Consider the following 27,590-nt stretch of genomic DNA (forward strand, 5'->3'; position numbering starts at 1 on the left):
ATGCCTACATCAAAAAAAGATCTTAAATCAATAACCGAACCTTCCATCTTAAGACAATGGGACAAGCAAATTAAAGTAAAGCAAACAGAAGGAAGGAAATAATAAAGGAGTAGGAACTAATGAAAAAGAATATAAAAACAACAGAGGAAAATCAATGAAACCAAAAGCTGACGTAACTTGACTTTTGAAAAGGTCAACAAAACTGAACAAGCCTTCAGATAGACTGACCAAGACTCAAATTACTAGCATCTGAAATGAAAGAGGACATCACTACCAACCTTAAAGAAATAAAAAGGATTATAAAAGAATACCAAGAGTAACCGTATTCCAATTACTTAAATAACTTAGATGAGATGGACAAATTCCCCAAAAGACAGGAAGTAGCAAAACTGACTCAAGAACAATCAATCAATCAGAAAAAAACTCTTAAGAGTAAACAAATGAATTAGTGATAAAAAAAATACTCATAAGAAAAATACCCTAGGACTTAGTTTCACTGATGAATTCTACAAAACATCTAAAGAATCACTACCAGTTCTTCACAAACTTTTTCAAAAAATAAACTGGAAGAAACATTTCCCAAATCATTCTATGAGCCCAATATATCCCTTACCAAAAGCAGACAAAGACACTAAAAACACATACAGACCAATATCTCTCATGAACACAGATGGAAAAATTCTTAACACCAGCAAACTAAATGTAGCAATAGGTATAATTATATACCATGACTAAGTTGGGTATTCCACAAATGTAAAAGTAACATCAACAATCAATTAATGCTGAAAGAAAAAAGACAGAAACTACGTGATCATCTCAGCAGACGCACAAAAGCATCTGACACAATCCAACATCCTTTCATGACAAAAACAAAATGAGGTAGGAATAGAAGGGAGCTTTCTTAATTAAGGGCATATATAAGAAAGCTCAGAGCTTATAACATACTTAATGGTGAAACTCTTAAGACCAGGAACTAAACAAAGATGTCCACTTTTGCCACTTCTAGTCAACATTATACTGTAGATTCTGGATGGAACAATTAGGTTCAAAAAAGAAAGAAAAGTCACCCAGAGTAGAAAGAAGGAAGAAAAACTATCTTTATTTGCAGGATGACAGGATCTTACATATCGAAAAACCCTAATGAATCCACTGAAAAAAACTATTAGAACTAATGAAAAGAGTTCAGTAAGGTTACAGGACACAAGATCAATATGCAAAAATTAATTGTATTTGTATACACTTGCAATGAACAAAAAAGAAAAAGGTCCATTTATAATAGAAACAAAAAGAATAAAAATCTTAGGAATAAATTTAACAAAAGAAGTACAAAACTTATATTCTGAAAACTACAAAACAGTGTCATAAGAAATCAAAGAAGATCTCAACTGACAAGCTGACTGTAAAATTAACCTAGAATTTCAAGCGTCTCTGTAAAATCAAAACAGTACTGAAAAAGAATAACAAAGAGAACACAGAGTGCCTGATATCAAAAGTTCAGAGAAGGGCAAAGTAATCAAGACTGTGTGGTAGAGGCATAAAGACAGACCTATAGTTCAATGGAATAGAGCTAAGAGTCCAGAAATAAACCTATTTGGCTTATATGGCCAAGTGATTAAAAAAATTTTTTAATGTTTATTTATTTCTGAGGGAGAGAGAGAGAGACAGCGTGAGCAGGGGAGGGTCAGAGAGAGGGGGAGATACAGAATCCGAAACAGGCTCCAGGCTCTGAGCTGGCAGTCAGCACAGAGCCCGAAGCGGGGCTCAAACCGATGAGCCACGAGATCATGACCTGAGCCTAAGTCAGATGTTTAACCTACTGAGCCACACAGGCACTCCTATGGCCAACTGATTTTTGACAAGGGTGACAAAACCATTGACTGAATGGGGAGGGGACAGTCTTCAACAAATGGTGTTGGATGGATCTTTACCTCACACCATATACAAAAATTAACCCCAAAATTGATCAAAAACCTAAACGTAAGGGCAAAAACTATAACCCTCACAAGAAAACAAGGAATCTCCATGACCTCAGATTTGGCAATGGATTCTAAGGACACCAAAAGCAGAAGCAACCAAACATAAGACTAAATTTCATCAAAATTAAAAACATACGTGTTTCAAAGGACACTATCAAGAAAGCGAAAAGACAACTCTCAGATTGGGAGAAAATATTTCCAAATCATGTATCTGATAAGGAACTTGTATCTAGAATACATGAAGCTATTGTAATTTCATTTAAAAAATCTAATTTAAAATAAGCAAAATACCTTAATAGACATTTCTGCAAAGATATGCAAATGACCAATAAGCACATGAAAACACACCCGATTAATGAAGTCTTCAGGAAAGTGCAAATTAAAACCATACTGAAATACCATTTCACACACACGAGGAAAGCTAGAATTAAGCCAAATTATGACAAGTGTTGGCAACCAACTGGAACTCTCATATGCTGCTGATGGGAATGTAAAATGGCATAGTTAATCTGGAAAATAGTCTGGCAGTTCCTCAAGTGGCTAGACTTAGAGTCACTACATGGACCATTAGTTCCACTCCTAGGTATACACCCAAGAGAAATGAAAACCTACGTCCACACGAAAATCTGTATAAAAGTGTTTATAGCAGCAGAGTAGCCAACAGGTGGAAGAATTCCAAGCGTCCATCAAAACATAAATGGATAAATAAAACACTGTGTATTCATACAATGAAATGTTAATTTGTTCACTAAAAAGAATGAGGTATTAATACATGCTACAATATGTATAAACCTTGAAAACATTATGCTATAAATGAAACCAGTCAAAAGATCACATATTGTATGATTCCATTTAATGATTCCATTACGCACGTCCAGAATCACAAATGCGTAAAGACAGAAATTTGTTCAACCGTTGCCTTGAGTTGGGAGGATTGGGGGATGAGGGGTTGATGGCTAAAGACGAACAGAGTTTCTTCTGCAGGTGATGAAAATGTCCCAAAAATGTGATGATGAATGCACAACTATGTGAATATACTAAAAACCAATGAAATGTATAATTTGAAATTGTATGGTATGTGAATTTTGTATTCATAAAATTAAATTTTTGCATAAATTACAAGAAAACCACTTAAAAAAAACAGCAGAAGGTAGAAGGTGGAGGACCACAAACACTCCATTCCTAAACTAGCTCAATTTAATCCCTGTTGTAACAATATCAGATCTCAACTTCTAGGCTACAGAGCTAGTGACATTCTAGTGATCCAAGGACTCAGCAAATGGCTTGGTTTTACCTACTACTTTATGCCTTGCAGAGAGATAAAGTTGGTAACAGAACATTTACCTTCCTTCTCCTTCCCTACAATTAGGACAGGAACAGGCAACTCTTCGAAGCCTCTTGCCAGGCTGCACCTCTTGATCAGAAGCTTGCTGGCCTTGCTGCAAATGCACTTGTGTGAGTTGGTCAGGACTAACAGCACCTATCGTTGCGTTAGCAATTCCTCCAACTGCTACAGTTACAGGAGCTATCGTGGCTTGTTGGACCTTTACTCCATCTTGTCCTTGCTGCTGACCTAAAAATTGGGGGTGAGGGGGAAAGAGTATTATAATGTTTTCTATTTCTAAAGAAAGGATAAAAAAAATTTCCATGTGGACATTTTAAAACTACTATATTTGTTTTAATAGTTAATCTGTGTAAAAGACAACAGCAAAGGGATTAATGATTTGTACTATGCAAATCCTCCTAAAATACAATATTCTTATTTAAGTAGTTCAGGCCACCTCTGTATCTGGTTGGTGGGACTACACATAAATCATTTACCCCTCTTGTGGCTTTAATTTCTTCATTACAAAAATGAAGATAACAATACTTGCCACCCACCTACCTCACCAAAGTGCTTTGAGGATTCCTGAGACATTATTTGAAAAGCACTCTGAGATCCTCAGATGAAAGTTGCTATATCCATTTCCACAGTAAGCAACATATCTCCTTCATTCCGTAAAAATACAGGAATGAAAAGTAACTAAACAAATGATTAAGGTTTACAGATATTTCTCATTCCTAGATACTTTAAGCAAATATCTCTTTATTAAGGAATCTTTTTATTATACACACTAAGTAGTTTGTTAAAATGTGAAACCATCCATGATTATTACATACTATCCCTATAATCATAAAAGAGAGACACTGAGCATATTACTACTTTATTCACTTATGTCATGTAGCTTAGACTTCACCTCTCGGGTTAGTACATATACCAACTTGGCTTCTTCACTTAGAGAAAACTATGATAAATAATACATAATATGACCAAAAAAAATCTCCTGAAGTTCACAGGAGTATGCCTTATAATCATTCTTTCCTCAACACAGCTATTTCTACACATCAGGTATGGAAGGGCAGCTAAGAAAACACCTATTTATAAAGGAATGTTTCTACCTCTGAGAGTTGTAAGAATTAAACAAGTTAATTTTTACAAACTCCTTACCACAGTGACTAGCACAGAACTGTTCATTATTTGTTAGCTATTATTGCTGTGAGTGTCCATTTAGTTGGGTGGCAACAACAGAATAAAATATGGTAGCAGAAATAAACACATGTACTGGGTATAAAGGGCTTACTTCAAAGCTGCATATGTAGTACTTTACACGCAGAGCTAATCAAGAAAAGGTAGTAAAAATTAGCAAGTGAGGAAAGAGTACACATTTTCTAAACAAAACTAAATCTCTGATTTGCCTAGCCAAAGTCAATCTCATTCTCCTCTGTATTCAAAGCACTCTGAAACCTTTCGTATAGCACCAATAATTATAATAGAAATAAAAAAATATACATTTTGTCATTGTTTTATTGAGGATACATATTTTAGTTTTCCTCCTAAAATTTAAATTTTTGATCATCTTTGAATTAACAGGGTGTGACAGGTAAAGCAGTGCAAGTAAAATCAGAAGTTCTGAATTCATGTCCCATTCAGTGACGGTGCACTTGAATACCATCAAATTATCTCACCTCTAATAACGCTGACCTCTCTTATATTCCTGTCCCCTATCTACTTCAGAGAGTTCTTTATGAAGATCAAGTTGATTTCCTAAAAGGTAAAAACTCTGTAAACTATAAAACAATATATACATGTAAAGTGTAATTATTATGCCTCTATATAGATTTTGAGTAATTAGAAGTTGTACATATTCACTAAAACAAGATTCCTTAAAGATGCCCAAGGCTAAGTAAACTATTCAAACTACTTGTGTATCTAGAGTCACAGTAATATTCACTATTTATTGCAGAATAAATGCACTTACGGAAATAGGAATTCTATCTGAACCAGCACTATACAGGATCTTTATATACAGCGTGGTCCCTATGAAGTGTGAGTATTTTAACTTGGCTAGTATTCTTTACATTCCTGAAGTCATGAGATATTTCTGGCCACAATTTTTCCAGCTATTGCTCATACAACATTTGGTCATGCCTTTCTAGTTGCAATGGTAATGGATGTCCTTCATTACGTCAAAGAAGTGTTAGGAATCCCTGATCACTGGCTGATCATTTTCCTCAGTTCCTTTGACCATTTCCTTGATAGACTTCTCAAGCCTCCACATTATGAGCATTTATTTGTTCAATACCTATACAACTTGGCAAGTTATTCCAAATGAATAATACCAAATACTTGAATTTATATATTTAAGCCTGACCAACTCTCTTGACTTCTTCACCTAGATGTCCTAGACAGTTCAAGTTCATCATAGCTCAGTATTACTTTTCTTTAATTTCCACTGCTGCCAGTCAAGTATAAGCCACAGAACTTCTTACCAAGGCTTTCAAGGCCCTGCTCAAGTGTAAACCCCCCACCCAATCCAAGTTTAAATGACCTCGTCCATTATTATTAGTCTCTCCCCTGTTCATTCTGCTCCTGACACAATGACCGTTTTTTCTACCCCTCAAACAAATCAAGCTCATTCCCTTCTTACAGCCACTGCGTATACTCTCTAGTCCGAGTAGAAATGCTGTGACATCCAAATCTTTGCACGGCTAACTCTTTAGTAATATTCTAAGTTCAAAAATCTTCTCTACAGAAATACCATTCCTGACCACACCATCTAAAACGGTACCATTTAGTCCACTTCTGTATCATCACCAAGTTTTGTCTTACTTGCTTTAAATTATCTTATCCTTTTTTTTTAATGTTTTCTTCATTTATGAGAGACAGCATGAGCAGGGGAGGGTCAGAGAGAGGGAGACAAAGAATCCGAAACAGGCTCCAGGCTTTGAGTTAGCTGTCAGCAAAGAGCCCGGCGCGGGGCTCGAACTCATGAACTCTGAGATCATGATCTGAGCCAAAGTCGGATGCTTAACCAACTGAGCCACCCAGGCGCCCCTAAATTATCTTATCCTTTTAACTACTTTCTATCTTCACCTCCTTTCTGAATGTTAAGTGCCAAGAGAAAAAGGATCTTGCCTGTCATGTTCACTGCTCTTTCCAGCAAGTAAAATACCACCGAACATATAGTTGCCACTCATTAACAAAAGCTTACTTAATAAAGGAATTTTAAAAAACGAATTCATCTTCAAAATTGCTCCTACTAATGTTTCTGTTTTGGTAAATGCTAATTATTACTCTCCTTATTACCTACGATCAAAACATTAAAACATCAACTCTTAGGCTACTTCTCCTTTACCCATTAATTACATTCATGTGCTAGCCAAGTTAAAAAGTGCATTAACAGCATAACAGCTCTCGCATTCATATCGTTCTGTTGCCAGAACCATAATCCTGGTCCGGATCCTTGTTACGCTGTGCCTCTACCAGCCTAAATGGGACCCACATCTCCGATCTCCTCCTTCAACCTGCTGGCAGAAATTTAAAAATGCTCACTAACTTTCAATCATTCACCATTGGCCAAAGTCTGGCATTCAAAGGAATCAGCCACAAAGACTTAACTCCTGGCTCACAGACTTCCTCCTCGTAGCCAAATCCAATGTGAATTTTCCCACTGAGCAACAGAGGATTACTCTGCTGCATTTGACACAATCAACCACTCTTCCCTTGTTAAAACTTCACTGAATGAGCTAATTTCCTACATTCTGAGAAACCCTCTCTTCTCTGTTAGCTATTATCATCATATAAATCTAAGCCTGTGTCACATTTTTATTTTTAAAAGATTTTATTTTTGGTTGCCTGGATGGCTCAGTTAAGCTTCCAACTCCAGCTCAGGTCATGATCTCATGGTTCATCGGTTCAAGCCCTGCATGAGGCGCTCTGCTGTCAGTGCAGAGCCCGCCTTGGATAATCTGTTCCTCTCTCCGTCCTTCCTTCCTCCACCTCTCTCTCAAAAATAAAGAGTCAAGTGCTCCAACGACTGAGCCAGCCAGGAGCCCCCGTGTCACATTTTTAAAAGATTTATCCATATTGGTTACCTTTACTTCTCATTTCCTATTCTCTCTTCAAACTACTAAAATTCTTTGTTGAACCCATCAGTCTACTAAACTCATGACGGAACTAACAATTTCTTCATTCATAAACCCAAAGATACTCTTCTCTTTGATCCTGTTCCACGCCCCTGGAGCACCTGAAGCTGCTCATCCTACACGCTCCTCGAAATGTTCTGCTTGTGCTTCACTGACACCACTCAGCACTGGGGTTCTCCTACTTCTCTCACCACCTCAATGCTGATGTCTTTCTTAGGCCACTCTCCAGTTTTCTGACGTTTCTTCTAACTTCTTCTCTGGGTTATCCCATCCACTTTCATAAAATTTTACTTCTATTTGTGAGTTGAGGTTTCTCAAATCTGTATCTTTGGCTTAAGTATCTCTCAACTGTCAGACTCTTATTGTCATCTGCCAGGGAACATGGCCAACAGATGTCTCGCAGGCGATGTGTCCAAGAACCAGACAGGTTATCCTCCTCTCCTAAACTAGCTCCTTCTCACTGCCCAAACTGGAAACTGGGAAGTGGTTCTTAACTCTCCTCCATCTCCTTCTTCCCCCACAACGGTAGTTATCATTTTATACTTATTTACTGGATATCTTACATATGTTGCTTCACATACTCCTCACATCCCAATGGACTGAATACTGCTATCCCAAATTTAAACTAAGGAAACTGAAGTTCTGAGAAGTACCTAAGATCACCAAAACAGCTAAATGACAAAGCCAGGATGTGAATCCAGGTCTAGCCAGCTCCAAAAGCTATTCTCCTTCCACTGCATTGCTTGTATCAATCAGTAGTCCTTGTTGAGCATGCCTCTTCAAAATATCTCAGATTTGTCCATTTTCTCCAACCCTACTGCTTATACATTAGCACAGGGTCCTATCACCATTATGTGAGTTTCGGCCTTTCCAATTCCATACTGCATATATAAATTGGGTTCCCAAAAATTCAAGGAGCCTTCAATACATTCACAGTAAAGTCAACATTTCTTGACATAGTACATAAAGCTCTTCATAATCTAGCTCTTGCTTACTTTTATAACTTCATCTCAGCCCTCCTCCACTCCCAGTCTCAGCCAGCTACACTGAACTCATACATCCTCTAACGTTTCATGCTTGATTATCTCTGGGCCTCTTGACTAACATGGTCAGTATCCAACACATTCCCCCATCCCAAATATCCATCTTTGTTGGTCTTACAAAAGCCAACTCATCTTACAGAACTCAGTTCATGTGTCATTCATTCCCTTTGGGAAGTCCTTCTGCTAAGTGTCTTTCTGAATGTAGGTCAGATACCTCTTCCTTCTTTTAACATAATATCCTGTTCATAATCTTATTATATCAACAAATTATACTGCAAATACATACACTGTAAATGCTTGTTTTTTCTTTCCAAAAGATCATATATTATTGTCTCTGAAGAGCTAAATACACCTCCCTTTGTTTTCCATTCCTAAAATGTGTATTGCCAGGGTACGTTAGCCTTAAGAACAAATGACTGGCCCATGTGCTAGTGGATGCTGTCACTGTGTTGAGGTGAGATTAGGAGTACAGAAATTTTTCCCTAAGTGTCACTTTTTTAAAAGGGTAAGTTGGGTACAGCATGATTTAGACACCAGACAATGAAATATGCATTAATGAGACCACTACTGCTTATAATTCAATCAGGAAAATTAAGACTATAATAAAAAAAAAATAAGCACAGGAAAAAGGTGTTACATAGGAAAACGGTTGGTTTGTTGCAATGACTTTGTGTTCAATTTATCAAGGAAAAATTTACAATAAAGATGTTTTAAAAAAGAGTTTAAAAAATAGAAGAAGCTGTGCCAATGATAGTGCTGGTGGAAATGGGAAAGACAAGTTAAGTATAGAAACAAACTAAACATTTATGGCTACAAAACACTTTCACTATTAAAATGTTTGAAGGAAAAAGCTATTAACGCTCTTTTAAAACTCTAGTCTCTAACTTCTCTGTTACCACTTAAATTGTTTTATAACATAATCTTACAAATAACTCAAAATTTCTTGGAACTGTACCTATGCATAATGATGGTACAGACGGTGACCCTTTCTTTTCCTTTCATGCTGCCAGAGGTAAAAAAACATTCCAAGGCTGCTTGGAACAACCAAGCTATCTTTCCTATCCCCTTCCTTTTTTGTTCTGCTCCCTTTTTTCAAATGTAGAAACCGGGACAAGGGTAATAAGGACCAGTTGGTTGGTAGGTGGTATGATATTAGAATGCTAGACAGTCAAGATCTAGAATAGGTAATTGGGAGAAACTTTGTTTCCTGCACATTGTCCTTTAGCACCAGCTGGAATGGTCCTTTGCCTCAATACAGTACTAAGATAGTTGAATTTAAGTTCAGAGGAAGAAAGGAAAGTAGATTTAACTACTTTCCATCTTCCATACAGACTAACCTAGTTCTTTGAATTTTGAGATGGAGGGGTCTACACCTAAGCCAATAAAGTGTTATTCTGACTTCAATTTCAGTGTACTTAGCTCCCTAAGAAACCTTAGGAATGAAATTAGAATCTGAGTATTGCTGCTTTCTCTTATCAGATACCCTCTCATTCCATCACAATATTAATCACAAATTATTTCTAACAAAAGCTGCTCAGAACAGAGGGCTTCTGTGTGGTTTTACGTCCTTTGGCTAGTAAAGTTCCTGGTCCACTGGAAGTACTCAAAGAATGTTTCTTAAATAAAGTGAATGGCAATCTAAAGTCCATACAAACACAGCAAGCTTTCTTATGAAAGTAGGCCAGCAGTAGATCACAAGGCTACTAGAAGACACCTAGCTTTCAAAAGACATGGAACACTGGTGAAAGACAGTAAGAGGGGCGCCTGGGTGTCTCAGTCGATTAAGCGTCTGACTTCGGCTCAGGTCATGATCTCATGGTTCGTGGGTTCGAGCCCCGCGTCAGGCTCTGTGCTGACAGCTAGCTCAGAGCCTGGAGCCTACTTCAGATTCTGTATCTCCCTCTCTCTCTGACCCTCCCCTGCTCACATTGTCTCTCTCTCTCTCTCTCACACACACACAAATAAGTAACATTAAAAACATTTTTTTTTTTAAAGTAAGAAACAGGATGAAGTGGACATACACCACAATTCTCTCCTGCTTCATTGATGTGGAATTCAGATCATTTAGGAGGACATCCCAAAGTATAAATCACAATCTGGCACTGAAACTACCATTTCTTTTCTGTCAGGTATCAGCATTATCCTAGAGTATATGTTACCCACATTCAGCAAGATCTTTTTTGAAGAGTATAATAAAGTCTACTTTAAAAAATAATTATAACCAAATCTGACATTTAATAAAATAGGCCAAGATTCTTCCCTTTCCACATGCTTTGAAGAAGTTAAATATAACTTAGTATTAGAGATATATATACTTTTAAGTTTTTTCTTCTGATTTCAACAACACACGCTCACCACTGAAAAATATTAAGGAGGAAATAAAATCATCCATATATTCATTACCTATAGATTATCAATATTATCATTATGGTGTATCTGCTTCTACTCTGTTCTGGGCATTTTGATAATGATGCAACTCTACTACATATGCAATTCTGTTGTATTCTGTTCTTTTTTACTTAAAAATATAAATGCTTCCAAGTTATTACAAATTTTTTTAAAACAGTATAATGACTGTATAACAAACCATCACATACATATACCACAATTTACAAAACCATTATCCAAGTATTACACATTAATGTTATTTTGAAACACTTACTCCAAGTAACACATAAGCAACATAAATAATGAGCAACTTGAACAAAAATATTTGTTCTTATTACTTCCAAGAGATGGAGTCCTAGAAGTGAGATTACTAGGTCAAAGGATATGAAACACCCTAAGACTTTACATATACATTAAGGAATTACAGGAGCATATATAAAGAGCTACATTCATTTATATTTCCACTAGAAGTATATGAGTACTTTTGCATACCATGCACAAGAGAAATCCAGTAAGATTTTAAAAAAACACAAACATTTAATAAACAAAAAATTGGTATCTCACTGTGATTTTTAACAGAAGTGATTCCTACTCTCACATTTAATATTCTGTATTTTGTGAAGGTGTAAGTCAATGTAATAAGATAAGTAACAAATATGTATGAGAAAAGAAAGACACTCTAGAAAATCAACAAACTATTAGAAGAAATAAGACATTTCAGCAAGATGGCCAAATACAGATCAACATTAAAAATCAACACCTTTCCTCCATAACACCATCAATTGAAAAAAATAAAAGGAAAAAATATTCCATTTACAACAGTGACTAAAACCATGAATACCTAAGAATCAATCTAATTAGAAACACACAAGGTCTTAAGGAAGAAGACATAAGGACGTAAATTAAGGTCTGAATAAAAAGAAATATGTGGGTTTTTTAGTGTTTATTTATTTTGACAGAGATCCTAAAGTGCACATGAGTGTATGCCTTCCAATTAATGGTCCTTTCTTTTAACATAGTTCATTCTCCATATCAGGTTTGGAATAGCAGCAAAAAACAAACAAACAAAAACCAGTTTATAAAGGAATGCTCCCAACTCCGAGAGCTGATGTAAGAACTAAACAATTTTTACAAGCCCCTTACCACAGTGCCTGGCACGGGAGTGTTCATTATTTGTTAGCTACTATAATTGCTATGAGTTTCCACTAAGTGGGGTGGCAACATAAGTATAAAATGTTACTCTTCTGAAGAATACTAAAATGAATCTTAACTCAGACCACTGAGGTTCATTTCCTCTATAGATTAGACTTGGGAGTCTGCCTAAACAAATGTCTAAGGGCTTCTAAAGGTATACATGGGAAAGAATGAAAGTTTTATATTTCAAATAATTTTCCATAAATATACTCTGAAATAGAAGCTGGTTTGCTTTATAATGATTTGAAACAGACATGAAGAGTGTAAATTCCTAAAAATAATAAGATAACAGGTATGTCTAGGGCTTGGGGACAGGGAAGAGAAATGGGAAGTGACTGTTAATATGCCTGGGGGTTCTTTATGAGGTTATGAAAATATCCTAAAATTAGATTGTGGTAATGGTTGCACAATTCTGAATATACTAAAAGCCACTGAATATATACTTTAACTGGCTGTATGGTATATGAATCATACCTCAATAAAACTGTTCAAAGTGGCGGGTGGAGGTAACTAGAAAAAAATCTACTTTTATTGGTTCTAAATCTCTTTCAACTAGTGGTTCTCAACTAGAAGTAATTTTGTCTTCCTGGGGATATTTGACAATGTCTGGAGACATTTTTGGTTGTCACAACTTGGGGGATCATTACTGGTATTTAGTCAGTTGAGGCTAGGGATACTTCTTAACATCTTATAATATACAAGAACAAGCTCCCAAATCAAAAAAATATCTGGCCTAAAATGTCAATACTGCTGAGGGTTAAGAAACACGGATTAAACTTAGCTCCCAAAAAACCCAACTAACCTTCATGACTGTCAAATATTCAAAACATTATAACAACTATAACCAAAACAGAAATTATGAAAAATTAAAACATGGTATGTTTGTAGGATACCCATAAAGACTATAAAAGATTATGAGTCTCCATAAAAAACAGAAACTACTCGAATGATTAAAGTCTTTAAAAAGAGAGGAATATACATTTGGGAATGGGGATTGCCAGGGTGGCTCAGTCAGTTAGGCATCTAACTCTTGATTTCAGCTCAGGTCATATTGTCATGGTTTGTAAGTTCCAGTCCCACACTGGGCTCTGCACTGACAGCACAGGGCCTGCTTGGGATTCTCTGTCTCCCTCTCTTTGCCCCTTCCGCACTCATACCCCCTCTCTGTCTCTCTCAAAAATAAACAAATATTTTTAAAAATTGGGGAATGGGCTTTGACACTTTTGACGGATAATGGACTTGAACAGATTTCTATCATACAGTAGCAACACAAAGAATAATATACTGAGGCTGGGAATTATGTTCATTAATTACAAAATATGTGTTTACTTTATTCAAGAGCTATAACGAAGTGTTATCTACAAATGATCTATAACTTGAAAATATTAAGAAATAACCCAGTGCTCTCTGTACTTTATATAATTTTTTAACTTGATACATTCAGTATAAGCTGCCATGAAGGCAGAACTTGTTTAAAAAATTTTTTTTTGATTTATTTTTTAGAGAGACAGAGCATGTGTGGGGGAAAGGGTAGAGAGAAAGGGAGAGGGAGATAGAGAATCTTAAGCAGGCTCCATGCTCAGCTTAGAGTCTGATGCAGGGCTTGATCCCACGACACTGGGATCGTGACCCAAGCTAAAATCTAGAGTTGGATGTTCAACTGACTAAGCCATCCAGGTGTCCCTGCACTTTTTAAATGAAGATGAACCATATTAGCCAATGACTTCCAAGATTATTTACATACCATGGAATATATACAGTTTTTAAACCAATATTGAGTTTCTGAATAAGCACAACAGATAGTTTAGCAGATTTAGTTAAATTACAGATTTAACAATGCTTTGAAGTCAGATTTATCTCTGAATTCTAATTCTCTCTAGTTTCTTTCTTTGAGGACCTAGGAGTGGTAGGAATTAACTGAGATAATGTAGCATTGTCTACAGATGAATTGTAACTGGGAATATTCAAAAATAACAGTGTGACACACTAAGCACAATGTCTGCAATATCATAAACACTCAAGAGAAATGTTAACTTCACTACATCTAAAATTGCACAATTTATAAAGTACAAATACCTAATAATGGCCAGTCAGATTTTTATAAGTCTTAGATCTTTGAATGAGAACCTAGGGCACAAGTGAGATTTACTCATTCAACAGACATTTCCTGAGTACCTGCTACGTGCTTAACACTGCTGGGCAAATAAACGTAAGATGTGATCTGAAACTCTCACCTGTAGGAGAGACAAACAAATAATCCTAATATGTACAACACAAAAACTGAGTAAAATGCTCAAGTAGTACAGAGGAAAGTGATTTACTGTCAAAAAGAAACAGGGAAGACTTCATGGAGAAGAAACCACTGACTGGTGGGAAGAGTAAGGCAAAAAGGAAGGCCATGGGTATATTTAAAGGCATAACTCTGAGACAGCAAATTGCCAGCGATTAAAGTTCAAGTGAGGAACTAAAGAAAGAGCTGGAGGAATAGGATCAGGAAGGGCTTATTCAATTTCTTAAAGCAGTGACTTTTGGGGGTGGGTGAGGAATGGGTCCTTGCTAAGGTATCACACCCATCCCTCTCATCCCCAATTCAGACAACAGCTACCATATAATAATTACTTATATTTACTGAACTTAGTAAATGGCCACAACTGTACTTAACCAGTTTACACTCACACTTTGTCATCTAATGCTCTCTCCTAAGGCTCTGAGAGGTTATATAAACTTCTCTATCACATAGCAAAGCCAAGGTGTCAACCTAAATCCAGAGCCCTCAACTCCTTTATTGACTATACCATCCTCCCTGAAAACCAGAAATCTTATTTGGGCTTTGGAGGCAATAGAGCTTTAAATGATTTTAAATAAGAAATTAATGGGTTCAAATCCACATTAAGATACAACACTGCCAATTACTCTGAATGGAACTGAGATGGAAGTTCTATTCATTTTTAAGACCTGTAGAAGATCAACCATATCTTCTACATTACATTATAGACATGATTAAATCAGTGTGCCGATATGACCTTTGCTAAAATTAGATGAAAAGGGTGCTTTAACCAAATATACACATAAATGTAAGATGTGGAGTTTTCAATACCTTTTATTTATTTAAAAAAAAAAAAAAAGAGCAACTAGGTCAAGCTTCATTTACATGCCAAACAGCTCTTAAAATTAAGGATCAGAAACTCAACAAAGCTTAAAACAAAGTAGGCTGTAATTCTAGAGTAAATATGCTAAAAGTATATGTAAGTGAAATCTGCCTATCAATTATGGGCTTGAAGGTGCTGCTCTTTTGAACCTCAAACTAGGATGGAAAAGCAACGCCAGATACTTAGAATCTGCTAGTGATGAGGCGTGGTAGGTGCTACTTAAGCTTTTTTCTTCCCATTTAAAGTCCCAAACAAGTTGCCATTATTCATGAAGAGGAGACGTGGACCATGAAGAACAGATGTGGATAACATTTTAAAAAATGTAGCCTAAACTTCATGAATGGTCTATCAAATTCAAGGAAGTATAAGGAAGAAACAACATATTCCTAACAGAATGTATTACACTTAGAAGGGACATTTAAACAGAATTAAAAAGCAAGCACACAGAATGCTGACTATAAGGAAATAAATAGTGGACTCCAAACTCTCTTTACTATATAACCCCATCAGGAAAAATCCCTTAGCTTCAAAACCTAATACATTTATTTATGCATATAATAAATGCGTATCAGTGCATACATTGTAAAATATAGACAAGAAGTAGACATTTAGAGTTATTTGATCAGAAGAGTAAACTCAATATTTTCCTCCTACTTTCTGTTTTGGAGATCAATGTCTTTCAAAACAATATGAATAAGACACATAAACAGAGAAGTATGAATAAAACAAACAAAACCCACCTAGACACATACAATGGCAAAAGTTTTAACCATGGAAACTGCAAAAAGCTCATAGCTAAGTTGCTCAAACCCACTGTATTGATGTGGTTTTTAGATGCTTATGACTGATTTGGAGATCTATCTAAAAATGCTGACGGGGAAAAAAAAAGCACTGTATCCCATGAATATGGAGAACAAACTGGAGGCTGCCAGAAGGCAGGGGGGTGGAGAGATTGGCAAATGGGTGAAGGAGAATGGAAGGTACAGGCTTTCAATTACAGAATGAATAAGGCATGGGGATCAAAGGTACAGCATAGGGAATGTAGTCAATGGCACTGTAGTAGGGTCGTGTGGTGACTGATGGTAGCCACTCTTGTAATCAACATAGCATAATGTATAGAGTTATCTAGAGGGTTGTAGGAATCACCAATGTTGTACACCTGAAACTAACATAACACTGTGTCAACTGTACTTCAATAAATAAATAGTAAAAGCAACACAGTCATCATAGGAGATTCCACATTTCCCAGAAATGTCACACCAAGATTTGACAACACTCCTAAAATACATCAGCATATAAAACTGCTTCAGACAAGAAAGAGTATTAGGTTAAAACAGTCACTATGAAAATAATTTTCCCTACAGAATTCCACCTGCAGCCTTACAACTAAAATTTAACTAATTTTAAGATGCTCTTCTTGAGGAAATCTGGTATCACTTTTTTTAAATTTATTTATTTATTTTGGGGGGGGTGGGACAGAAAGAGAAGAGAATCTCAAACAGGCGCCGTGTTATCAGTGCAGAGACTGACGTGAGCAGGGCTTGAATCTACGAACTGTAAGATCATGACCTGAACTGAAACCAAGAGTTGGACGCTTAACTGAGTCACCCAGGTGCCCCTGATAACAGTTTTACTGTTTCGTATGCATATGGGAAAACGCAAAGAGTAAGAATTTATCACTATTTAATCTAGAACTGTCATATTTTAAAAAAACGCACTAACTGGAAGGCAAAAATATTCTAGTTATTAGATATAGAAAGATAAACTCTATATTAATAGATACAGCTTCAATTCCGAGGAAACTCTAACAACCACATCAGGTACCGTGTTAAGCACTTTCACATATGTCACACATAACCTGCTGAGACAGGTTATTACTCCAAAAGACTATCTACCTCCTAATGCTCTGACTCCATGCTCACCAATTAATTCTGATTATTACTCGCTTTCTCAGGTACCTTGAAACCAGGAATAGAAGATTAATAGCTTTCCAGTAATTGGAAAGATTTACCTCTTAGCATATTGTATTAAAAAGAAAATAACAAGGGCACCTGTATGGCTCAGTTAAGGTGAAGCATCCGATTCTCGATTTTGGCTCAGCTCATGATCTCACGGTTCATGAGATCAAGCCCCATGTCAGGCTCTGAGCTAACAGCATGGAGCCTGCTTGGGATTCTCTCTCTCCCTATCTCTCTGCCCTGCCCTCACTCGTGATCTCTGTCTCTCTCTCAAAATAAATAAACAAAAAAAACAAAAAAAAACAAAAAAAGAAAAACCAGTATTCTAGTTCATAAATCAGCCTCTTGTCAATCCTGATTTCATTAATTAATTTTTCTAGGCTATGAACTTGAAAACCAGTTCTTGAAATTTTAAAGCTACAAACTAAATCAAAGACTATATTGACTCTATCAAAGAATCCTTTTAGGAAGCCATACTCTCAAATAGGGAAAATACCTAATCATCTTGACTACAAATGCGTGCGCGCACACACACACACTTCAATAATGCAATAATACTACATAATTTAATTTAAAAGGCTGACAACTTTTTAAGTTTTTATAAGCAAGTATAAATAGTTTGCAAATTATGCAAAAACACAAAACACATATTAAGTCGTAAGGATTCAATGTGCCTACATAACTCGGGGAAAACAATGGTAGAGACCTCTAAATTAATGCCCCAGGCACTGGCATCACCCTAGTCTCATGAGAAAGGTAACAGACCTCCCTAAATGGCTAACTTAAAAAATATGACACGGGCTCTTAAATCAGTTAAAGTGTGTCCACTCATTTCCTAAGCTCCTGTTCCACAAAGCACCTTATATATTTTCTTCTATTTAACTTGGAAAGTACTGTTCATAAAATCTATCACTAGAATAATGATTTTTTTAATGATGACAATATCTGATGCTAGTTTGTAATAAAAAATTAACATTTTCAAAAAAAAATCACACTTTCCTCTAAAATTACTTGATTATAGAATATCACTAGGCAGTTCTGGGGTTACAAATTAATAACTGGCACACAAACATGAGGTCTCAATTTGCATTCTTCCTCCTCATGATTTAAAGGTCAATACACAAACAATCCAATGCATAAAGCAGCTCCAGTCCATGTATTCAGCACAACTTACTATAATAAACAACTAATGAGTGCCTCGCATAGGTCAGGAATACACCGATGAATAAGGCAGGAGTTGACAAAAACTCAGTCAAAACAAAGACATACATTTATCTTTGACTCCTAGTTATTTCTATTTATTCTGGCCTTAATTCAGATTAAGGATCAACTCTTCTCAACTCTTTGTCTACACAGGGAAAAGTTTACATTAAAGAAACCCTTCCCACAGGACAAATAACTGACCCAAAGGATGTAAATATTTCCTTTCAAAATTTCAATATTATAAACAATTTCCCTGCATCCCATTCATTCTTTATTTAACCATACTCTTTTAAGAAGGTGTTAGGGGAAAAAAAGAAAACTACTTCTACGTGGAATTTTAATAGTTTTTAAAGATCTGAAGTTTGTTTCAGCTCTTCAGAGGTAAACAGAGTTACCATAGATTGTCCTGAACTGAATGATAGCCATTATCACAAGCTTTATTCCACATCAGACTCCCTTACTTCTTGAAAATGAAATGTATAAAAGCTTAATAACTTGAAAAGTTTGTAATTGGAAACCTATGAAAGTTTTGAGGAAGGGAAAATGAGTACATAATCAAGTCTGGGTTTTAGGAAAACTCTGGAATGTCAAGCATGTGACAGAAAAGCCAGAGAAAGACAAGCCAGTTAAGAAGCTATTCTACTTTCCTAGATGACGAGGCCCTGGAAAAGAATACTGACAAGAGAGAGAATGAGCTAGATATAATTATAATAATAGTAGCAGTAGTAATAATAACAGATTCTTAAACTTGTCTATGTTCTAAGCACTGTGCAAAGCACTTTACATATATTATACCACTAAACTAACATGATTATTGCCATTTTATACATGACACTCATCTATAGAAACATTTGATCAAGGGCTGCTTGGGTGGCGCAGTCGGTTAAACGTCCAACTTCAGCTCAGGTCATGATCTCACAGTTCATGAGTTTGAGCCCTGCGTCAGGCTCTGTGCTAACATCTCAGAGCCTGGAGCCTGCTCTGGATTCTGTGTCTCCCTCTCTCTCTGTCCCTCCCCTGCTCATTCTCTCTCTCTCCCTCTCTCTCTCTCTCTCAAAATAAGTAAACATTTAAAAAAATTACAAATAGAAAAAGAAAACACTTGATCAAGATTCAAGTGGCAAAACCAAAACTTGAATCAAGGTTTAACTGCAAGAGTCAGGCCTAAAACTGAAAATCAAGGTTATGAAAATCAAATCAGTCTATAAGAATTGTGGTCTGGGACAAGGAAAAGATGATAACTTTAACTGAGACAAAGGAACTCAGGAGGGGAAACAGGTTTGAAAAGGAAAATCAGTTCAATGCTCAAGATGTCTCCCCAGCTCAAACTCTCACCAATGAGAATTGCTCCACCTCCACGAAGTCCTGCTCAGCACTGCTGCTTCTTTGACCACTATCATTTAACCTTCTGCCATCCTCACTACAACACTTCCGAACTTCATCTTCATCCTCATCTGGTTCTCTCGTTTGACAGGATATACACTCTCCATCCTGACTTCATTTGGCATCCTTTGATCATTCATTGCCTCTTTCAATTTCTATCCTATATGTACCGATTCTCCTCAGCAAACAGTATGATTTCATCCCTTACTACTGCCTCAGAAAACATACTCAATTTCCCCCTTAGTCTCCTCTCTCTCTAGTCCTTCCCTTTCCTCTATGTTCCTACTGAACTGACCTGCTTAGCCTCCTCTCATCCATGTCCAAAATGTGCAATCCAAAATGTAGATTTGACCATGATACTCTACTTCTTCAAGTCCTTTGAAGGCTCCCCATTGCTTTCAGGACACCATTTAAATTCCATAGCAAGGAAAGAATCTCCATAATGTAGTGCTTGCCTCCATGACTACAGCACATGAACTCTTGGTCTGAACACATAAAACTGTGTTCCCTTCCCTGATCACATCTTGTTATTTCATGACTCCGACCTTTTGCCTGGAATATTCTTTCTCTGCCAACCTGGCTAATTTCTAGTCATCTTACCTGAGGCATCCTGTATCAATCAGCTCCTCGAGGAAAGTTTCCTCACCAATTCCCTCATTTGATTATACAGTAGACTTCATGTTTCCACAGAAAATGGGTCCTGCCATTTAAACCATCACAGTATATCCATAACTCATCTGATTTCTAACACCCAGCATTTCTGCTCCAACTATATACCTATATACTCTTTAACAACTTAAGCATCATGGTGTCTATACCTTGGCACAGTACTTCATAATAATAGGGCCTCAATAAATATTTACTAAATGAATAAATCATAATCAGAGTCTTAAAAAGCTCTTATTCCCAGCACCTGGATGGCTAAGTTGGTTGAACGCTGGACTCTTGATTTCAACTCAGGTCATGATCTCACAGTTCATGGGACAGAGACCCACAGCTGTTAGTGCAGAGCCAACTTGGGACTGTCTCTCTCTGCCTCTCTTTCTACCCTACTCCCACTTACTCTCTCTCCAAGTAAACAAATAAACATTAAAAAAAAAAAAAAAGACTTTAAAAAGCCTTCCTCAGCCCCCAAGATACTATCCTCTTCTTGTTTTCATCAAACTTTTCCACATGTATCCTATACTTGCTAGGTCAGTATTTTCACCAATGATTCACTTAAATGCTTTCAATTTTGCTGTAGTATCTCCTAAGTTTTGTAGAGTAGTTCCTCCCTATGGATCTTTTTGCAAGACTGAAAATGTTCTGTATCAGGGCTGTCCAATATGGCAGGCTCTAGCCACATGTGGCTACTAGCTACTGAAATGTGGTCAGTGCAACTGAGGAAATGAATTTTTAAAAAATTTTTTTCAATGTTTATTTTTTTGAGAGAGAGAAAGAGACAGAGTCCAAGCAGGGGAGGGGCAGAGAGAGGGAGACAAAATCCAAAGCAGGCTCCATGCTCTGAGCTGTCAGAACAGAGCACAATGTGGGGCTCAAACTCATGAACTGCTAAATCAGGACCTGAGCTGAAACTGGCCACTTGACCCAATGACCCACTGAGGTGTCCCAATGAATTTAATTATAATTAATTTTAACTTAAATAGTCAAATGCGGCTGTTGGCTTTCAATGAACGGCACAGTTCTCAGATCTTATCAAATGATCCAAACAATATTCATGAACTCTTCCCAATGCTCACTCTCCAAGTCATCCTTTCAACATCCAACACTCTGAGACTCCTCTTAGCCACTGACATACCACCCAGTTCTCTTCCAATCTCTGTTCTCACTTTTCCTGATTCGACATTCTTCTTTGTCCCCAAAACACTGAGTGTAAGCCAAAGACCAGTTCTCATCCTTCTGCATTTCAAACTCAAAACCTCTCCCTCATCAATTTCACACACTGCCATAATTTGAATAGCCATCTGTATGTACAAGACTTCCAAGTCCAGATAGATGCTGACTCTAATCCTTCTTCCCAGATTCACATTTCAAATATAAACTGGACATCTCTAATGGATGTCAAAGTTAATAAATATAAAAATTCAAGTTCATCACCTTCTTTTTCTCAATGGCATTTCTTTTAATGGTGCAATTACTCTCATGGTCACCTAAGCTCAAAGTCTTAAAACTGGGGCACCTGGGTGGCCCAGTTGGTTAAGCTTCCAACTTTGGCCCGGGTCATGATCTCATGGTCTATTAATCTGAGCCCTACATCGGATTCTGTGCTGACAGCTCAAAGCCTGGAGCCTGCTTTGGATTCTGTGTCTCCCTCTCTCTCTGCCCCTCTACTGCTTGCCCTCTGTCTCTCTCTCAAAAATAAATAAAAACAAAAAAAAAGAATTACCTTTATGTTATTTTTCCTCTCCATGAATCAAATCCTGTTAATTGTTCTCCTGAATTCTCTTGAATTGCACACTTTATACCCAAGTTCAGATTTCTCATCACTCACATCTGAACTAACACTACAGTCTCAACACTGGCTTTTCTGTGCTTTCTATGTCTACTAGACAATAAAACTAAAACACCATTTTATAAATGAAATTTCCTTTCTCCTAACCCTCCAAAAATATACACATTCCCACACTCCTTCAATGATTTGTCACCTGTCCCTGGTCTGACATGTCATTCTAAAATCAGACTTGTACCAACCTTGCCAACTTCATCTTCAACCATTTCCCTCAAAGCCTCCACTAACTTAAATGGTCTACCAATTTTTCCTTAAATATGTAAACCATATTCCAGCTTCCTCTTTTGCACTTGTTGTTTCTTCAGCCTATAATGCCTTCCCTCTTTGTTCGTGTTTTTGGGGTGGTGGGGGGAGGCTTTCCTTTCCCTCAGTTCATGCCTCTTAGGCTTCATGAAGCCCTTCATTTCTGCCCTCAGTGGCTTCTTCCTGCTCTTAATTTCAGTATTACTACCTTTTACCATCCAATCTACTTTCAGTATATAACAGTGCATATTATTTCTATGTACAATCTTTAATTTTAATGAACATTCTGTCTCCTCAACTAGAAGCTTCTGGAAAGCAAAGTGTGTGTCTTATACCACCCTTTTACGTTCTAGGAACTTAGCCCTGTGCCTGTAATTAGTAAGAACAAAGGAATAATCACAAAAAATAGATATGAAGTTGAGAGGTTGTTAATAATAAGAAAGTCACCAACGAAGTACACTACTAAATGGATAAAACAGGAAATAAGAGGGGAAATAAGCAATCTGACATGAGAGCCACGAATATGGGAAAAAGGCAATCACAGAACCTGGCATTAGTGTAATAATCACCGAAAAGCAGCAAAATCTTGTAACAATCATCATCAAAAGCCTCCAGGTTTTTCTGTTTTATAGGCAGTTCATTCAAACAAGCAATGCTCAAAATAAATAGGTAAAACATAGTGTTTGTGTTTTAATTAATTTTTTCCTACAATGGTATTTATTTTAATGAAATCCTATCTATCAAGGCAAGCTAGTCGTTTGTGCAGGTGGGTACAAGGATTCCCAAAATATCAGAATGACAGACTTAATTGTATAGAAATTTGTAGCTGATCTGTCCAGCCCTGGAAATACAGAACTGGCACCCAGTTCTATGAGGGTACAGTATGCCCTGTCAGTTCTTAAGGTCACAGCTTAAAATAGTTACACAGTTCAGGGCCAAAAGAGGCTGGGCCAACGCTGTTAGGCTGTCACAGATCAGTCTAACCCCACAGATGTCTATTTTAAGTTACATCTCTAAACAGCAAATTGAGCAACCAGGAAAGGAAATACTAGCTTTCTACTTTCAATTGCAGATGAACAAGCCATAGATTTTCTCTAAAAACGTGGACAGGATCACTCCAACCGTGTAAGAACCATCTTACATTGCCTACCGTGCAATCCAGACCCATCTTCAGTTGCGGCGAATTTAGTTCTAGTCCTCTTTTCACTTCCAATGCAGATGAGAAAAGTATGAGCCCACTTTTTGGGGAAAAGATGATTTTTAAAATGACAATGACTTTCTTGGACACAAATAACTTTCAGCATATTTGTGGGGGGTAGTTAGAACACAAGTAAAGAAAACGTTTTATTCACTTACATGAATTCACAATCTAATTTTTTAAAAAAATGATTTATATCAATAAACCTTAAGAAACAGATCAGAGAACTATGTGCATTTGATGGAAGAGACTAAATATATGTGAAGATGAGGAAAAAATAAACTTTACTGTAAAATTACAGTCAAAACTAATACAGAGGTCTACATTTCCCCTTCAAAAGTTATTAAGAACTCTTAAGTGTAACTATTTTGTCCTTTTAACTTCTTGATCACAATAAAACTCCAAAAGACCATGAATTTACAATAACTGTATTACTATTTTTTAAATTAGTGGTTTATTCCATTAATTGCTCACAGCTAAGATAAGATCTCAAGATTATTTCCACATATATACACTTGATTATGATATATGGCAATAGACAGTAAAAGAATTACTAATTACTAAAAAGAAAAACAGTGGATTACATTCATATCCCATGACCATATTAGGAACTTTATTATTTTATATTTCTATTGTGCTGTCTCTTATATAAATTCAATGTACTTTATCAGCTTGGGCAGACAATAATCTATTCATTATCAAAGAATACTCTTTGCCACTATCAAAGAACACCCTTGATGATTCTGAAAAGGAAAGGAACATGCACATTTCTAGACCGAATAAAGACTATATAAACTTAGAGAATAGCTTGAAAAAAAAACAAAACAACATTTAATTATTTTTTTAGGAAGCCGAAAAAGTTTCTAGCTTAGGTTGTTCCAAAAGGCTACCAGTAAATGTGTATCACATTAAAATTTTATTTTCAACCAATAAACAAAAGTTTTGAATGATTTTAAAATCCTAACAGGAAAAGTGCAAACTTTGCCCAGATTTACAATAACTGGAGGATAGCTCTCCAGCTGAGTAACGTTTCAGTGCAAAAAGGAACTATAATGCTTAAACACAAGAAAAAATTTAATTGTTTAATGTTAACTTTTATTAGCAGTTACACAATGTCAATTTAAAAGTGAACATATCAGGGGCGCCTGGGTGGCTCAGTAAGTTAAGTGTCCGACTTTGGCTCAGGTCATGATCTCGTGGTCCATGGGTTCATGCCCTGCATGGGGCTCTGTGCTGACAGCTCAGAGCTTGGAGCCTGCTTCAGATTGTGTCTCCCTTTTTCTTTGCCCCTCCGTGGCTCATTCATTCTCTCTCTCTTTCTCTCTCTCTCTCTCTCTCACACACACACACAAAAACACGAATAAATAAATAAATGTGATACAGATCATTACATAAAACTGGAAGATTTTATATAAGCAGAATATTGAGATTTTCATGCTACCAGAGGATTAATTATTACCTTTTATTCAATTAACAAAAAAGGCAAAGCATTCCAAAAGGTAAAATCCAGAGTTTACAGACTGTATACCACAACTGAAATAAATATCAGACCTTGAAATAGTTGGAAAATAAAATCGAATCATTATGGAAAATAAAATCAAATCATTAAATATAAAACAATCACTTCAATAGACCTACCATATTTACTAAGCACTGACTATATGCAAGGCATTGCCTGTGCATACTGGAGGAAGCCAAGATGATCACAGTACAAGCAGAAGGAGTACAGTGGATCATTACTTAGCTCCCATTCATAGCTGTTTGTTTTCCATTACAAAAACTGAAAGCTATGGTAGGGCAATAAGAGCATCTTAGAGCCTCTAGCAGATCAGGTAAAAGAGCTGGCAAGAAAAGGGTAGATGAGAAATCTGTCAGGGAATTTTTGCCAGGGATTTTTGTGAAAATCCAAATGAACTCTTATTATTCTACGTGACTTAAAGTTACACTGTAAAGAAGTTGCTAAGTGCTTTATTCCATGATCGAAAAATAAAATCTCTCTTACTCAGAAAATTAAAGGATCCCTGGGGAGCAGGTGATATGCAATTCTTAAACAAGCTAGAATGACAGATTTTCATGGGCAGAGGTTCAACAATCTTCATCAGTAAGTCATACCTTGTTCAATTACTCAATGTGTTTCTTCAATTTAACCTAAATTTCAACTCCCAACATTACATTTTGTTCAGTTTTCTAAAGAAATGGACAACTACCACTACTGTCTGTGTGGAGAGCCGGTTTAAAAGCACCTTTCAGACTTTCCTTCCTTTCTATTTCTTTGAATGTAGAAAACCAAACTTGATCCATTATCTATATAAAGATCCAGCAAAACAGAATACAGCAGAAAACAATTTCACCGCTAATCTTATATATCTACCTCCTAATATTATGTCTACTGAAAAAAAAATCCCCAAAAAACACTAAGAAAAAGTCATTATAATTCACAGTTCTCTCAGTAAGTTCTTCCCATATTATCTCGTTCACAATATAATTATGTGACCCAGTCAAATTTTTCATTAAAAGTACAAATACTAGAAAAATGTTTACAACAAAGTATCTAGCTTAAAGGCCATCACAAGTTTCTAAGCTTGTGATTCTAACACCAAAAACAAAATTAACGGGGGGAAAAAAAGGGCTGATACCTTTTTGAAGGTGAATTTTGAACATAAAGCCTCTGGATCTGGATATAAAATATGTGAATATCTGGACATAAAATATCTATTAAAATAGTTTATGAAATAAATAAAATTTAAATAAATACATTAAGTTTTAGTTTTGCTAGATGAAAAACTTATATCAACAGGAACAATTACTAAGCAACCAAACCACTGCCACTTGGGACAGGAGAAAACAAAATTAACTTTAAGACCTTACTCCCTGAGAAAAGGAAGAAAAACTTGCCTATAATTTTCTTCCCAATAAAAAAACCTGTAACAGTCACACGTCTATTTAAGCCTCAAAGAGTTAGCTAGGTTACCCTGGGTTCGCCAATAACTAAAGGTATGATTTCGGTAAACTATAAATCCACTTTGGGCCTTAGTTTTTTCACTTACAAACAAGAAAAGCTGACCAAAGACAATGTGTAAAGGTAGCTTGGAAATCAGAATTTGAATGAAGTTTTAAAAAGGTGCATACACCCTCCTGCACTGTTGGTGGGAATGTAAACTGGTACAGCCCCTCTGGAAAACAGTGTGGAGGTTCCTCAGGAAACTAACAATAGAACTCCCCTATGACCCAGCAATAGCACTGCTAGGAATTTACCCAAGGGATACAGAAATGCTGATGCATAGGAGCACATGTACCCCAATGTTCATAGCAGCACTCTCCACAATAGCTAAAACATGGAAAGAGCCTAAGTGTCCATCAACAGATGAATGGATCAAGAAGATGTGGTTTATCTATACCATGGAATACTCCATGGCAATGAGAAACAATGAAATCTGGCCATGTGTAGCAACATGGATGGACCTTGAGGGTGTTATGCTGAGCGAAATAAGTCAGGCAGAGAAGGACAAATATCATATGTTTGCACGTATAGGAGGATTAGGAGGAACTCAACGGAGGAACAAGGGGGAGAAGAAGGGGGTAAATGGTGGGGGAAAGGGAGAGAGGCAAACCATGAGAGACTCTTGAATGCTGACAAAAACTGAGGACTGATGGATGTGGGGGGGAGGGGGGATGGGCATGGAGGAGGGCACTTGTGGGGATGAGCACTGGGTGTTATGTGAAAACTAATTTGACAATAAACTATTTGTAAAAAACAAAAATCAAAGACAAAAATAAATTATAAATACCAAAAATAAAATAAAATAAAAATAAAATAAAAAGGTGCATACACATACATACATACAAACTTGTGTGTACATATACATATGTATGCACACAT

At 36.5% G+C, this 27,590-nt stretch overlaps 1 protein-coding gene across 1 annotated transcript in view; it reads right to left on the reverse strand.

The window, feature by feature from the left end:
• SP4 (Sp4 transcription factor) overlaps window positions 1–27,590 on the reverse strand; it is a 79,959-nt gene that overhangs the window by 30,048 nt on the left and 22,321 nt on the right. Inside the window, exon 3 of the mRNA XM_077757654.1 lies at window positions 3,321–3,549. Coding sequence (XP_077613780.1) covers window positions 3,321–3,549 — 229 coding nt within the window. The remainder of the gene's footprint in view (window positions 1–3,320; window positions 3,550–27,590) is intronic.

This window comes from Crocuta crocuta, unplaced genomic scaffold (genome assembly GCF_008692635.1).
Source record: "Crocuta crocuta isolate KB4526 unplaced genomic scaffold, BGI_CrCroc_1.0 scaffold62, whole genome shotgun sequence".
NCBI lineage: Eukaryota > Metazoa > Chordata > Mammalia > Carnivora > Hyaenidae > Crocuta > Crocuta crocuta.